The sequence below is a fragment of the Urocampus carinirostris genome, chromosome 9 (genome assembly GCF_059441175.1).
Source record: "Urocampus carinirostris isolate Australia breed hairy pipefish chromosome 9, RoL_Ucar_1.0, whole genome shotgun sequence".
Lineage (NCBI taxonomy): Eukaryota > Metazoa > Chordata > Actinopteri > Syngnathiformes > Syngnathidae > Urocampus > Urocampus carinirostris.
Genome location: NC_142357.1, coordinates 40,479,446 through 40,496,295, shown reverse-complemented (window position 1 = coordinate 40,496,295; position 16,850 = coordinate 40,479,446). Strand labels below are relative to the sequence as shown.

The window sequence follows — 16,850 nt, the reverse complement described above, 5'->3', positions numbered from 1 at the left end:
CCTTTCCCCATACCGGCAGGTGGCACGGTTGGACTCCTCATTGCAGGACACTTATACACGAACAATACAACATATTTCAGCAGGAATTTCAAGAAAACAAAAGTTAGTATGACATCCGTTACATACACACAAACCAGGAAGTAGAGGCTGGATTTCTTCTTCGGGTGGATACTAGGTGACCTCTCACAGCGCCACGTGGCGGAAAGAAGCACTACATTCATGTCCTCTACCTTGAAAAAGGTGCACAATACAAAATCAGCAATGTCCGGATATTTTTCCACATCCCGAAAAATGTTCGTATCTGCCGTTTATCGTAAGTCGAATGGTCGTAGGTAGGGGAGCGTCACTACGCGTGGCGTAAGAGGCACATATCACGTGACTGTAGTGCCGTGTGCAAGACAGGTGGGGCTCGCCTGATGTGACAGATGTGGACAGACAAATGAAGGCGTCAACGCTTCAAGCCAGAGGAAAAACGGAGCTCATTTAAATGCTCCTTGCAAACCCACGGCGCTCATTTAACTCGCAACACTCGCTGAGAATACAACTCTTCTTTTTATATGATTTTATTCTCATTTTTTGGAACCTAAAACTTCAGACGCTTCAGACATGTGCGGTAAGTGTGGCGTTTAAGTCTCTTTTCCAAATTGGAGTTTTGAACGCGGTGGTTAGTTCAGGTTCTTGAGGTCGTGTAGGGTATTTCGTGTTTTTTTTTTCTTTTCCGTTCCGTTTTGGTGTCTGCCTGAACTGCAACGTGGAGTTTAGTCGCGGCATCCTCACTGCAAATGCAATCAGACGTTTACAACTTCCTAGTAAATCTTTAGCCAAGTTTTGTCAAAGTTTCTTGAAAAGGGAAAAAAAACGACCGGCGAAACTTTCTATGTGCTCGTGTAAGGGGAGGTAACATTCCTGCAGAACAGGAACATATCTAGCCATATGAAACCCCCTTCCGTGAAAAAGTTCTACTTGGTTCTAGTTTTTTGGTCCCAAAATCATAATGCATTTCCGTGGGGATATTTTTTGATTTGAAACATTTCTGTTAGTAAAGTAGACCCCCTGGATATGACATGAATCCATTCTGAGGTGGAGACTGCCGTGTGAAATTGGCGTATAGCGGGGGATAGAAACCTATGGGAAATATCGAATGCCCTACAAACCCCAGATAAAAAGTAACAAAATAATATATGTTCTGTACTACTCTTGTGCAATATGCATTTGATCAGATAACATAAATAAATATAGATTTGAAGGGGGAAAAAAATGGCATTTTATCTACCTTTGGGTCGACGTGACTTGAGCTGGTGGAGTCGAGTAGCGGGTGGATGCGGAGGGTGGGGGGGGGGGCTGCGACCGCACATCGAAATGTAAGCAATTATATAAATGCCACTTGCAAGGATTTGGCATGCCCTTAAATATGAATATTTCCTTGCTTTAACTCCCTTTTTATTTTTATGAACAGTCCCAAATGTCCTGAAATGTGTGCCTTCTTCCTCTTTCTTCATCATGAAAATCAATGTTTCACGGTGTAATATTTTTGCTTCTCTGTTTAGCATCACCGCAAGGCTTGGTTGGAACAAGCAATTCATGAAAAAATGTACAAAATATACACTATTGAACTATATCAATAATGTTGCTTGTTTGAAATATTATTTTTCTTATTACTTATAAAACAAGTCAAAAGAAAAGTTAGTATGTATCAGAATACTGTAAGACCAATGTGTTTTAGCTGGGCTCGTTGAAATCATTGATTCATTTATATTAACTTTATTTGTCATGAGACGTCTTAAAAAGAATGTAAGCGAAAAGTACTTCATTCTGCTATTCTTTTGTTTGGAGAATGTGCACATTGTAAAAATTGTTGTCATTGTACATTAGGGAAAACAAGTATTTTTTTTTTAAAAAAGGAAAAAAAGGAATAAGGTTTTTTTCACTTGACAGCAACAATATATTCATCTATTGGTTAAATTAGTCTCATTTTCCAGAGAAAAACCTGTCAAATCCAAGTAAATGCTTCTAAAACCAAATTGCATCCATTAAGGAAATACATATTTGTCGAGAACCGGAACAGAATCAGGACCCAAACGCGTGACGTTCTCACACAAGCCTTTTATTTTATGGGAAATGGCGAGACATGCACGTTAGGCAGCAGTCTGGCGTGGAAAGACAGGAAGCCAGAGAATGACGAGATCGATTCCAATCGCCCGAGCAGATATCGGACAGATGGGGTCGATACCGGACAGGACGGGACAGACAGGATTGATAATGAATCAGGATATCGAAATCAAACAGGATAAACTAGACAGGAACGAAAACTGGAGAGAATAATAAACAGGACAAAAATAGACAGGAACGAAACTGGAAATCGATATTAAACAGGACAACAATAAACGGGAACAATACCGGACTGCAAATACCGACAGGAAAACAGGACCGAGTCAGAACCCATGTCTTGCGGGGCTGAGGTTTGTTGACGGACTGACAAAGGAAAAGTGAGAGCTTAAATAGACGGAAAGCCGATCCGTCAATGAGCCTCAGCTGGCGCCACAGGGCGGGGCCAATTGGGCGCCATGGCAACTGTGACAGTATTTATACCTGTTACTCCCTTTACCAGTTTAGGCAACAATACCATCATTTTGGTTAACCTCCCGTGACTTTTTTATGAATTATCGTCAACTACGCAAGACCATACGAACAATCAAAGGTTTGAAGACGTTTTTACTGAAGGAGTTAAAACACAAGTGTCAAACAGGCGTCCCGCGGGCCAGATCAGGCCCGCTAAGAGATTGAATCCGTCCCGCGAGACAACACTTAGAGAAGCGCAAGAGAAAAACAAGCTGCAGGTTGAAATAGGCCAACTTGATGTTGCCAAAGCCAGATGCCTCTCACAAAGACACTGTACTCATATTTCTTTCTTTTTCTCTCTCTCTCTCTCTCTCTCTCTCCCTCCCTTTTTTCCACCCCTTTTCTCCCATTCTCTGTCTCTTTCACTTTCTGTGTCTCTCTTTTTCTCTTCCTTTGTTGCTCTTTGTTTCTTTCTCTCTTTGTGTCCTTTTAACTGCTTTTGCTCTAACTTCCTTTTTTCCTTTTCTCTCTTTTCTCTTTCTCTCTTCCTACTCTTCGCGCTTTCTTTTCTCTTTTCTCTCCTTCTGTCTTTCTATTTCTCTTTGGATGTCTTTCTTCCTCTCCCTTTCTTTTCCCCCTCTCTCGTGACTTTTTCTCTTTTGTTCCTGACGCTCTCTCTCTTTCTCTCTCCCTCTGTCTCTTTCACTCTGTGTGTCTTTTTAATTTCTTTTGCTCTAACTTCCTTTTTTCCTTTTTTCTCTTTTCTCTTTTTCTCTTCCTATCCTTCGCGCTTTCTTTTCTCTTTTCTCTCCTTCCGTCTTTCTATTTCTCTTTGGATTTTTTTCTTCCTCTCCCTTTCTTTTCCCCCTCTCTCACGACTTTTTAACTTTTGTTTCTCATGCTCTCTCTCTCTCTCTCTCTCTCTCTCTCTCTCTCTCTCTCTCTCTCTCCGTCTTTTCCACCCCTTTTCTCCCATTCTCTGTCGCTTTCACTCTCTGTGTCTCTTTTTCACTTCCTTTTTTGCTCTTGGTTTCTTTCTCTCTCTGTGTCTTTTTAACTGCTTTTGCTCTAACTTCCTTTTTTCCTTTTCTCTCTTTTCTCTTTCTCTCTTCCTACTCTTTGCGCTTTCTTTTCTCTTTTCTCTCCTTCTGTCTTTCTATTTCTCTTTGGATGTCTTTCTTCCTCTCCCTTTCTTTCCCCCCTCTCTCGTGACTTTTTCTCTTATGTTCCTGACGCTCTCTCTCTTTCTCTCTCTCTCTGTCTCTTTCACTCTGTGTGTCTTTTTTAATTTCTTTTGCTCTAACTTCCTTTTTTCCTTTTTTCTCTTTTCTCTTTCTCTCTTCCTACCCTTCGCGCTTTCTTTTCTCTTTTCTCTCCTTCTGTCTTTCTATTTCTCTTTGGATTTCTTTCTTCCTCTCCCTTTCTTTTCCCCCTCTCTCACGACTTTTTATCTTTTGTTTCTCATGCTCTCTCTCTCTCTCTCTCTTTCTTTCTTTCTTTTCCACCCCTTTTCTCTGACTCTGTCTCTTATTTCTTTCTCTCTCTTTTTCTTTCTCTTGAATCTACTCGTCCGGCCCTTGACAGAATGTTGTATCATGTGGCCCCCGAGTTCAAATGACTTTGACACCCCTGAGTTAAAAAGATACACGAAAAGGGACACTGGGGACAAGAGCGGCACCAGAACAAAAACAAAATTCTAACCAGTAGTTCTTTATTTACTATTTCATATGTTATCATTATATTTTCCCCAATTTTTGTTTGGGCGGGTTGGATTACATAAGCCTGACTGGGCGGATTTGGCCCGCGGGCTGTAGTTTGCCTACACCTGGTCTTTCAAGTATCTATTATCCCCAATGGAGTGTTCCTCGTCCTCCTAACCTACATTGAATGCATGTCTTCGCATGTCAAAGCATCACCAAAGGGAGTTATTGGCTATATGTTCTCGGGTTAACATTGCGTTCCTCTGTGCCTGGAAGGTATTTTCGCTTACCTGAACCATCGAGTTCCTCGTACCAGGAAGGAGATATTTGAGACGCTGGTGAAGGGACTGCAAAGACTGGAGTACAGAGGCTACGATTCAGCAGGTGAGAGCGGATTCCCCGCACACGCCCTACTTGCCGTGAACAGGGAGCCTATACATGTCCTAAACATTTATTTGGGAGGCTTCAAAAAAGACCTACATGATGTTTAAAGCTCTAGTGCGGGCATGTCCAAAGTCAGGCCCGCGGGCCACATACGGCCCGTGATCGAATAGAATAGAATAGAATATACCTTTATTGTCGTTGTTACAAAATGGGTTAACATATCGTGACAACGAAATTGGGCATGACACTCCAGTTTCACACATTCACAGTGAGGTAAATATTTACTGGCCTGCTGCCTCCGTCATCAAATGAATAATATGTGGCCCGACAGTCATGTTGACCGCATTAGGAATACAATTGCACAAAAAAATATTACAAATTTGAGTGGCAGTACCGCTTTGGCTACCGTCCCCATATATAAAAAAGGAAAGCTGAATGTGAGGGCCGCCGCTTCCAGGACAAGTGGAAATTGGAGTTTTTTTTTTTTTTAACCGAAATCTAAAACAACTGCTTCTGGAATTTAAAACGGGAGCGCGCACGTTATTGTGCTTTGGAGCTGGAGTCAAGAGGACTTCAAACGTTAGTGTGCGTTAAGCAAAGCGATCCGTCACCGGTAAATCCTCCTTCGATTGATTTCTGTGAGCACGCTTTGGTTTTTCTTACTTTAAGCCGTCTTTGTGATCGCCGTTTTCGTTTTTCAAATAGATAGACTCGGCAAGGTCCCGTGACTGAACCTCTGCGGTGCAGTGATTTATGGGTATTGTAGTTCTGTTCAAACGTTTGTGGAGAGTTAGTGAATCTTGCTCTAAAATATATATCATGTAACTGCTTCATTGTATATTTGGTACTTAAAATGTAAGTAAATGATGTGTGTTGTCGGTTTATAACATACCTGACTACCTAAATGACTAAATGGTGTCGGTGGATGCAATGAAGGAAATTCAACCTAGAGCAAGAGTCGGAACACCGATTTCGTTGGCACCCCCTTTTGGTGGGAATCTATTAAAAAAAACGAACACCGCCAGTCAAATGAAAATTCTACAAAGGCGAGCGACGAGGTCAACACACTTTCGTGGAGGGTGAATTTAATGAGGATTGTGTCATAAAAATGTTCAAGAAAATTTGATCGGCCCTCACACAATTTAAGCTTTCCGAATCTGGCCCGCTTTCTGAAAACTTTGGACACCCCTGCTCTAGTGTGTATTACAACGCTAACCCTATTGGTTTACAAACACTTCTGTCACGAAGGGGACCGGACCAGAACGGAGGCAGGAGGCAGGAAGGGAGAACTCAATCGCGTTGACGATCAAAACTTTTATTTACCAAAATAAAAGTCGTCCAAAACTCGGGGACAAGACGGAACAAACAGGCTTTAACTCAAAACGTGCAAACACAGGTTTCTTCCGACTCAAACGAAACAGGACAGAGCAAAACAGAACGGGAGATGCAGACAGAAAATGCAATGAGCCAGCACCCGCAAAACCCACAACCCACCCTTAAGTAGCACACACGCAAATGAGCTGATCTACTGCAGCCGTGCCCAGGGGGCGGGGCCAGCCGGTCGCCACGGCGACCATGCTGGACACGACAACTTCATACTTTTAATTAAGTCAAGTCCTGTTGATTTGGGACACCCTAAATCACAAGGAGTCTCAAAGGGCTGTAAAGACTGCAGACCAATGTTCCCTCTAAGCCGCGTGTGTGCGCAACGGCGCACTACCCAGAGCTTTTCCTCGCACAAGAAAATCGAGCCAGCTCACAAAAATCAGGGCTCGAAATCGCTAATTAAGAAGCCAATGAAGTCAAAGTTACGGTGCCTGAAGGTAAAATTACACGGGTTCCCCTGACGCTGTGTTCTAAATGCGGTATTTGGAAGTCAAAGTCGAAGTAGAACGAAGTGGAGTAAAGTCAGTGAAGTTTTCCGAGAACCGGCTCCTTCGGCTCGGCTCACTAAAAGTAACCGGCTTTTTCGGGTCCTAAACGGCTCTTCGGGTTGTTTTTGCTTCTTTCATCCCTATATGACCAAATATGATGCACAAATTGACTTAAAGGAAGGGGGGGAAAAGAACACAAAAGAAAAAAATACCAAAATGAAAAAGTAATGAAAAGCTGAGAAAAAAACTAAACAAAAAGAGAGAAAGAGATAAAAGAGCAGGACAATTCAGAACAAAAGCCAGAAGAAAAGAAAGAAGCAAATAAAGGTAAAAAAGGTAATAGAGAACAAAAAAGCAAGAAAAAAGTAACAGCTCGGAAAAAATAAACACAATGAGATTTCTTTAAAAAGGAATTTTTAAAAAAGTAGAAAAAAACAGGAAAAAAGAAGAAAAAGTTTGTGTTGCATTCAAATCATTTCCAATGATATCAAGTCAATTTTGTTGCCGACATTGTACTTCCACTCAAAAATGGGATTAAATACAATTGTGTATCGTGCCACCGACTCAATAAGCCCCCCAAAATGTGAGTATGATGCGACAAAAGATACCAGGAAAAAAATAAATCTTGTGAAAGAATTGCTGTAAAAACAAATGACGTTTGTAGTCCGTACAACCTTTGCAATAATACATGAGTCAATTCATTCAAAAGTGAATTTTTTTTTTGAGATTGCTGGAAACTCAAGTTTTGGGCATGTTCGATCATGAATGATCTTGCCACACTTGGGATTGCCGTTGCTCACTGTTGTTTCAAGCGTTGCTCGCCCACTTTGTGTGAACGCTCAGACCCGTAAGGAAAATGACAGGGAACATTGCTGCAGACTATAACAAGACTATTATGACAGTATCTAAAACTTCCATGAGGACAAGGGAAAACTCAAAACCTCAGTCAACAGATGTTTGTTTGCGATGCCCTTAGTCACAAGAAGGCGCTAAAGACTTGCTCCAACCACAGACTATTATGACACCGTACCCTGATCTAAAACCCTCGGTGGGCATGATCCGGCCCGCGGGCTGCATGTTTAACACTGCCCAAGAATATTCACTGATTTCTTCACGCTCGAGTCCTGACTGTCACAGAATTTCCTGTAGACAAACGCAAGGAAACAAATATAAGCTCTGCTTCGTGTTTGGTGGAGTTAAGCACGCCGGCGTCATTTCCTGCGGTGTGTCTCGGGCCGGCACAGCCCGCTGGCGCCCACGCCTCTCCGGAACGCGCTACAGAAACGCTCCTCTTATTGGAGCGAAACCCGAGGACCCGGCCTCCCCGGCCACGATCCCGCGCGGATCTCGGCGTTCTCGGCGATTAACGGACGAATGTCGTCTCCCGTCTGTCGTCAGGCGTGGCCGTGGACGGGAGGAGCAAAGAGAACTCGGACGCGGCCGGCAAAAGCATCTGTTTGATCAAGAAGAGAGGGAAGGTCAAGGCTTTGGACGAGGAGCTCCACAGTGAGTCCGGCGGAGGCGGTGTTTCCGGGGGGAGACGTCCTCTTTTTTGACTCCCTTGTCTTTTGAAGGGAAAGACTCTCTGGACCTGGAAGAAGAACTCTTCAGCCATTTTGGGCTGGCGCACACGCGCTGGGCCACGCACGGAGAACCCAGCGCCCTCAACAGCCATCCTCATCGCTCCGACAACCACAACGGTGAGATTTTATGGACGTGGACCGGGGGCGTCCAACAAGAGGCTCGCGGGCCGGATCGGGCCCGCTAAGGGATCGAATCCGGCCCGCGAGACAACGCCGAGGGAAGCGCGAGAGAAAAACGAGCCGCGGGTTGAAATGATGTTGATGTTGCCAAAGCCAGGTGCCTCTCACAAATGCTCTTCTCTCTCTCTCTCTCTCTTCCTCACTTTTTCTCTCACTGTCTCTGTCTCTCTTTTTCTCTTTCTTTGTTCCTCTTTGTCTCTCTCTCTCTGTCTTTCTACCTTCTTTTGCTCTCTCTTCCTTTTTTCATGTTTTCTGTCTTCCTCTCTCTCTATCTTGCTTTCTCCATCTCTCTTTCTCCCCTTCTCTCTTTCTCTCCTTCTCTTTTCTCTCACTCTCTCTGTCTCTCATTTTCTCATTTGTTGTTCCTCTTTGTCTCTTTCTCTCTGTGTCTTTTTCCTTCTTTTGCTCTCGCTTTCTTTTTTCCTTTTTGCTCTCTTTTTTCTCTTTCTCTCTCTCTCTTGCTTTCTCCATCTCTCTATCTCCCTTTCTCCTTACTCTCCTTCTCTATTTCTATTTCTCTTTGGATGTCATTCTTTCTTCTCTCTTGCTTTTTCTCTTTTTATCTCTTTTGCTTCTCACATACTCTCTCTCTCTTTTTCTCCCTTTCTCTCGTTCTCACTGTCGTTTTACCTTCTTTTCTATTTTCTCTCTTTCTCCCCATATCTCTTTCTATTCTTCTCTTTTCTGTCTTTCTATTTCTCTTTGGATTTCACACTTCCTCTCTCTTCCTTTCCCCCTCGCTCTTTCTATTTCTCTTTTAATCTTTTTTTTTCTCTCTCTCTCTTCTCTCTCTCTCTCTCTCTCTCTCTTTCTTTCTCCTTTTCTCTTGTTCTTTGTCCCACCTTCTCTACTTTTCGCTCCCTTTTTCTCTTATTTCTTTCTTTTTTTTTTGTTTCTCTCTAATCTACTATTCCGGCCCCCGAGAGAGCGTTTCTGAAAATATGACAAGATCTGCAATGATTTATCTGCAAATACCTGCTGTCAGCAAAAGAAATACCGATCGGTTTAGAATGTTTTAATGAGTACCTTTTGCGTTGTCAAATTTGTCCGACTGCACCCTTTTTATGTATCGGCGGTGGTGGAATGTTTACAATGAGTGTGGCACATTTCTACTTCTGAGAATGAGTGTATGATTATATAAGATCTTATCCAAGGGGCAGCGTATAAACGTCATGCTAGCTTAAAATGCTGCTAAAGCTCAAAGATGACCACTTTATAAAATTCCAAAACCTACTTCTATATTTTCCTGCCAGCAACAAGGTAACAAAAGCTGCTCTTCATCCCTGAAAAAAAAACAGCAAAGGCGAGCAAGCTCGAGAGCAGCTGAAAAGAGCCATTAAATGGAGTTGGTCAGAGTTGGTGCAAGTGGCTAACTCTAGCAGCTCGCGAGGGAAGCTGCTAAAATGCATGACCAGCTGTGGATGGCGAGTGACACAAAAGGACAAAGCTAACAATGACAATAGCAGCTTGCAGCGAACCATAGCCTGTGTCCAAGTGGCTCACACGATTGGCTAGAGAAGAAAACGGTGGAAAAAAGGCAAAAATGCCTGATTCACCGGACTAGACAACTGTGGAAGGAGAGGGACACGGAAGGACCAAGCAGAAGCAGCTAACTTTAACGATAGCTGCCTGCGGCGAGCCTTAGCTTGTGCCCAAGTGGCCAACATGATTGGCTAGAGAAGGAAACAGTGGGAAAAAAGTCAAAGGTGCCTGAATCACAGACTTGTTGACTGTGTCATGCAGGGCTCAGCTGTGGAAGGCAAATGCCACTGAAGGACGAAACAGTATTAGCGAAAAATAATAGTGACTCGTGTCAAGTCATAACTTGTAGCCAAGTGGCTAACATATGTGGCTAGAGAAGGAAAAAGTGAAAACAAGTCAAAAATGCTTTAATCATGGGAACCGACGACCATCCCACGCAGGGCTCGACTGTAGCAGATAACAACAATAGCCACTAAAGGTGGGCCATAGCCTGCAGCCAAGTGGCTAACATGAGTGGCTCGAGAAGGAAACAGTGAAAAAATAGCGGGAGATGCTTAATCACATGGACCATCACAAGAGGCCTGAGCTGTTGAAAGCAAGTGAAACTGAAAGACAAAGCAGGAGCAGATAACAATAATGGCTAGCGGCGAGCAACGGCCTCCAACCAAGTGCCTCACATGAGTGGCTTGAGAAGGAAACAGTGAAAAAATACCAGGAGATGCTTAATCACAAGGACCGTTGCGTGCAGACCTGAGCCATTGAAAGCAAATGAAACTGAAAGACAATGCAGGAGCAGACAATGATACCGTCTAGCAGCGAGCAATGGCCTCCATCTAAGTGGCCAACACGAGTGGCTCGAGAAGGAAACAGTGGAAAAATACCAATAGATGCTTAATCGCAAGAACCATCGCATGCAGACCTGAGCTGTTGAAAGCAAGGGAGACTGAAAGACAGGAGCAGATAACGATAACGGCTAGCGACGAGCAATGGCCTCCGACCAAGTGGCTAACACGAGTGGCTCGAGAAGGAAACAGTGGAAAAGTGAAGGATGTGTGAATCGTGGGACTTTGCAACCCCCACATGCAGGGTTGACCAGGCCAAGCTCATTCCTTTCTAAGCCTAAAATCATGTTTATGAGTGCATTTGTTTTTGCTATCTATTTGAAGCAATACTGCAGTTTTTTTTCTTCAAATGAAGTATTTCGACATCATTCGAAGCAGCCGTATAACACAAACGAGGACTTTAAAGACTCGGTAACCACGGTAACCGACTTTCCGATCCCCAGAATTCGTGGTCATCCACAACGGCATCATCACCAACTACAAAGAGTTAAAGGCCTTTCTCGTGAGTAAATAGTCACTGCGGCGTTGCGTTTAGGGATCCTCGTAATTCCTAAAACTCTTTCCGGACAGATCACCAAAGGATATTCCTTCGAGTCGGAGACGGACACGGAGGTGATCCCCAAGTTGACCAAATACGTCTACGATAATCGGGAATGCGACGGCATCAGTTTCTCCACCTTGGTGGAGAGGGTCATTCAGCAGCTGGTGAGTACTTTTACTCCTCATCTTTTACGCACATTTTTTTTGGGGGGGGGGAAACGAGTCAAACATTATTTTACGTAGAAGCTTTTCAAAAGATTTTAGAAGCAAAATAGCAAAAACTGAAGCGAAACACTTGTATCCAGTTATTTAGATAGTTAGTCCAGTCATAATAAAAATACCATTATGATATTAACAATGGCCATTACTAAATATTAAGCATTTAACGCTAAAGAGATATTATGAAAAATTGAAAGTACTAATATTTGAAGTAATAGATAAATGGAATTTATTGTTTCCGGTATCGATCCTGTCTGTCCCGTCCTGTCCGGTATCGATCCCGTCTGTCCAGTATCGGCTCGTGTATCTGGTATTTATCCCGTCTGTCTCGTCCTGTCTGATATCTGACTCCAGACTCCAATATCTGGTATCGATGCCGTCTATCTCGCCCTGTCTGATATCTTGCCTCAGTCTCCGGTATCAATCCTGTCTGTCTCGTCCTGTCTGATATCTGACTCCAGACTCCATTATCTGGTATTGATCCTGTTTATCTCGTCCTGTCTAATATCTTGCTCCAGTCTCCAGTATTTGGTATCAATCCCGTCTGTCTTGTCCTATCTGATATCTTGCTCCACTCTCCGGTATCCGGTATCAATCCCGTCTGTCTCGTCCTTTCTGATGTCTGACTCCAGACTCCAGTATCTGGTATTGATCCCATCTATCTCGCCCTGTCTGATATCTTGCTCCAATCTCCAGTTTCTGGTATTGATCCTGTCTGTCCCGTCCTGTCTGGTATTGACCCCATAGGTCTGGTATCTGCTTGTGTATCTGGTTCTTATCCTGTCTGTCTCGTCCTGTCTGGTACCTGACTCAAGACTCCAGTGTCTGGTATCGATCCCATCCGTCTCGTCCTGTCCGATGTCTTGCGCCAGTTTCCGGTATTGATCCTGTCTGTCCCATCTTGTCCGGTATCTGGTATCGATCCTGTTCGGTATCGACCCTCTCGATCTGCTGTCTGCTTGTGTATTTAGGATCAATCCTATCTGTCCTGTCCTGTCTGATATCTGAATCCAGTATCTGGTATCTATCCTGTCCATCTCATCCTGTCTGATATCTTGCTCCAATCTCCAGTGTCCTGTATTGATCCTATCTGTCCCGTCCTGTCCGGTATCGACCCCGTCAGTCCGGTATCTGCTCGTGTATCTGGTATCGATCCTGTCTGTCCCGTCCTGTCCGTTATCTGCTCGTGTATCTGGTATCGATTTTGTCGGCCTCTGTCTTCCTGTTGTTCCACGCTGGACTTCTGCCTTACTGAAAAACGTTACGCATTTGGGTCCTCCTCCTCTTCTGGTTATTTGACCATTTTCTTTTTCTCATTTCTGTTGATGACAGCAACTATATTCTGTAAATATCTACAGTATGTGGCAAACCACTTCATCCTTTTTGAGCAGGATATGCGAACGTGTGTCTTTCTCCTCTTTAGATCTCATAAAAGAAATATTCCGTCATAGCGTCGCTAGGTTCCACCCGAGGTGTTTTTGTTTTTCTCCCGTACGTTTCAATTTCCCCTGTCAAACAAAGCCAAGCGTCGCCGCGGCAACCGCGTTCACAGCATCGCGGATGACGTCGCCGCCCTTTCTTATTTTTCTTCCCGGACGCTTTTGGGCGGGGGCCGCTTTTCTGTCGTAATTCCGTTTTTTTTTTCCCCCGTTTCTGGGGCGGGGGTAACGAGAAGCAGACGGTCCTACCCCCGAAAAGCCACCGCCACAAAACGGAGCGTACTCGCCCTCGGCGCGACAAACCGCACGCAGGACCTTGCGAAATACCGGTACCGATTCCAGTTTTTTTCCCCCGTTTCACGATTTCGCAGTCACTTTTGCTTTGTTTTGGGGCAAAAAGGATGGATAACGACTCTAGAACCCCAGTATATGAATTGGTAATGAGTTCCGAACCCCCAGTACCCCAGAAACACATCTAAACAACAAAATACTGTCAGGACCAGAACGGAGACAGGACCCACTCGCGTAACGCTACTCACAGTTTTATTGGGAAGAAGGGAAAGGATTGCACACACGATCCAGAGATTGCTGGTTGCGGGGAGCGGGTCGCTCTGACGCAGAAGTGGTATTTCCGTGGCGAGCGATGGCGGTGTCGAGAGCGGAAAAAAACCGGGACGGGGGAGCAGAAACGTAGTCAAGTTAGCTGCACTATTACGATGCCCACATTTCTCGTGTAAATATTGTGTCAATTATAACCTTATCTTCTTTGTTTTCTTTTATCTTGACTGTTGAATGTGAACCTGGAGTGCCACGTCCAATTTCGTTGTCACTATATGTTCAAACCATTTTGGAACAATGACAATAAAAGTAGATTCTATTTGATAGGGAAAAAACTATATTCCAAATGTAGCATTTACCAAATTGTTCAAATGAGTTATCTGACTCCATGAACCAAACACTAACTTTATTCTCCTAACAATGCATGCTCGTTTCTTAATTTTAGGGAAACCTATTGACAAGAGACAGGCTTTTCAACACGGGGCAGATTTATTTTCTTAAATTATTTCTCAAGTGAATTCCATCGAATTTTGCCGAATTATTATCAAATAAGTCTAATTAGTCTTGTCGAGCCTTGCTCTCATTTGTGTTCGGTCCTGTCTGTCTCTTCTCTATCCATCTTCCGGGTTCCGTCCTTTTGATACGTCGGGGGCATCGGCCCCTCCCCCTTGGGCGGGCTGACTCCTCCCTGGGCGACTCCTTCCACCCCGTCGCCACCTCCTCCTCGCCGGAAGACGCCGCCACGTCTAGAGGGCTCAAAACAAGAAAGCTTATCAGCTCAAAACAATGCCAAAAACATGGCCTAATTCCCTCGTCAGCGACCCGCTATCAAAATTCCCCAGCCGAAACACTCTACACTTCGAACGGCGGGACCTTCAGCCTTCTGTGAAAAATCCCCACTGCATTCGACAAAATTTAATTTGTATTATATTAAATTCCGCTTAGTCAATTAAATAAAATAAAAAATCCTTCACATTCTATTCTAAGTTCAGAGAAGGGGTCGGGAACCAAACAGGAATCAGGACAGGAGAGAGTCAGGATCGAAAGGCTTGCCTAGCGTGAGCTGAGGTTCGCAGACGGACTGACAATCGGTGACAAAAAGACGGCGGTTTAAAAAGTAACAGTTAGCCAATCAGCGACCGAGGCAGTTGGCGCCAAAAGAGCGGACCCAGGCACCTCACATCAGTAATCATGACAAATACTACATTGCAAGTACTACTTATGCCTGTTATTTGATTCCAAAAAATTCAAAATATATTTCGGAGGAAAGAAAAATGATATTTGACTTGTTCCCAGACTACACTGGGCACCACACAACAATATTGATTGAAAACCGGTCTAGGCCTCACTCACTGGGTTTCTATAATAAGGCGGTGTGAACCACTCCTCCTAAATCCATTCACTGATCTGATTTGATTTACAATAATCAATAACAAACATTCTCCATAGACAAGTCAAATACCCAAACAAAGAAGCCACAAATCCTTTGTGTTCATATATTGCATTTATTTTATCCCATTACATGTTTTTCAATAAAATAACCATTTCCATGACTCGAGCTGGTTGAGTGGAGTCGCGGGTGGATGCCGAGGGAAAGGGAGAATAATGACACTGAATTTACACTCTCAAGTATTATCATGACGTTAGATCAGTGCTTTTCAACCTTTTTTAGAACCAGGGCATGTTTTTTATATTGGAAAAATTTGGTGGCACGCCACTAACCAAAAATGGTATAAAATGAACCCTGAACAGTATGTTTAATTACAATATCATTTATAATCACCCCCCCAGTTTTTATAGCACAGACACTTGACAATGACATCATATTCGCAGAAAATGATTCATAAATGTTTTATAAAATTTTCAAAAGTGACATTGGATCATTTCTCACGGGACACCTAACGATCACTCACGGCACACTAGTGTGTCGTGGACCAGTGGTTGAAAATCACTGCCCTAGATCATTTCCCTGCTGAAATAGTAGATAGTAAGTACCACTACTGTAAACTATATGTGTATATGATTAAATAAAACAAAAATACATTTACAGGACTAATGACATTTCAATTATTTTTGGTGTGACGTGACTGAAGTTGGTACAGTGGAGTAGCGGGTAGATGCCCTTAGAAGATTAGAAGATTAGAAGATTTCTTTGTCTCCTCATTTTTAGTCACGATCCCGATCGGTCGAGATTTCTATGCCTTTATCGTATTTCTTGATTATTGCGAGCTTTGTTTCCATGGTTATCATGTTATTGCTTCTCGCCTTAGCATCACTACAACTTTGGTGACCCATTGCTAATCAATACAGTCACGAAATAAAAAGGTATTACATTGTACCATAGGTAGGTGGTAGTTCAACCAATAGCATGTTTAAGGATACAAAGACACCGACCAATAGAAGAGCAGCATCTTATACGATGTCGACCAATAGCGGACAGACGTCTTAGAGACTTCACTCTTCGTTCACACAAAGTTTAAATGTCGTGAGTTTTTTTGGGCACGCTAACAGAGGGGTTGCGGAAACTTCTTATTCCACACCGTATCGTGAAAACGTCGTAAGGTGGGGATGCCATATCCCGGGGTATAACTGTTGTTTTTGTCTTCTCAGGAGGGGGCCTTTGCTCTGGTTTTCAAAAGTCGCCATTTTCCCGGAGAGGCTGTGGTGGCCAGGTCGGTTTCCACGCTAAAAACACACATTCCTCTTCCATTTAAGCCCCAGTCACGTCAAATGCTATATTATGTGTCAAAATGGCCTTAGATAGATATAGATAGATATATATAGAGATATAGAGATATAGAGATATAGAGATAGATGTCTAGATAAATGTCTAGATAGATGTCTGGATGTCTAGATAGATAGATAGATGGATGGATAGATAGATGTCTAGATAGATGACTAGAGAGATAGATGTCTATACAGATGTCTAGATAGATAGAGAGAGAGATGTTTAGATGGATGGAGAGTGAGAAATAGGGAGAGAAGTCTAGATGGATAGATAGAGAGAGAGATTGAGAGGGATGTCTAGATAGACAGAGAGAGAGATGTCTAAATAGATGTCTAGATAGATGTCTAGATAGATAGAATAGATACTTTCTTCATCCCCTTTGGGAAATTCACACTTCCAGCTGTATCCTTGTGTTAAAAAATGAAATAATAATAAAATAAAAGAAATAATATGCAAATATGGTGGTGGCGTTTAATGTGGGCTTCTACTCCCTTGGGTGGAGTTCAAGAGCCTCATGGCATGAGTAAGAAATGATCTCCTCAGTCTGTCCGCTTAGACTTCTTCTTCTAAGATGTTCTTGTATGCTTAACTGCCTTCTACCGTAGGTCACACAGATAGCTATGCAGGATATATTCATTCTAAATAAATGACTCTGTTGGTCGTACAAGTACACTAAAATGCTATGTTCTGTTACAGTTTGAAAATCTCTCTTCCGAATGAATGAATGAATGGATGAACGAACGAATGAGCAAATGAAAGAAG

General features: G+C 43.2%; 1 protein-coding gene across 1 annotated transcript in view; it reads left to right on the top strand.

Annotated features, from left to right (window-relative positions):
- The first annotated feature begins 417 nt into the window (after nucleotides 1-417).
- Nucleotides 418-16,850, top strand: part of gfpt2 (glutamine-fructose-6-phosphate transaminase 2) — a 41,685-nt gene continuing 25,252 nt past the window's right edge. The window contains exons 1-7 of the mRNA XM_088343876.1: nucleotides 418-613; nucleotides 4,536-4,643; nucleotides 7,916-8,023; nucleotides 8,092-8,217; nucleotides 11,048-11,106; nucleotides 11,175-11,309; nucleotides 15,971-16,032. Of these exons, the coding sequence (XP_088200002.1) occupies nucleotides 607-613; nucleotides 4,536-4,643; nucleotides 7,916-8,023; nucleotides 8,092-8,217; nucleotides 11,048-11,106; nucleotides 11,175-11,309; nucleotides 15,971-16,032 (605 nt within the window). The 5' untranslated portion in view covers nucleotides 418-606. The remainder of the gene's footprint in view (nucleotides 614-4,535; nucleotides 4,644-7,915; nucleotides 8,024-8,091; nucleotides 8,218-11,047; nucleotides 11,107-11,174; nucleotides 11,310-15,970; nucleotides 16,033-16,850) is intronic.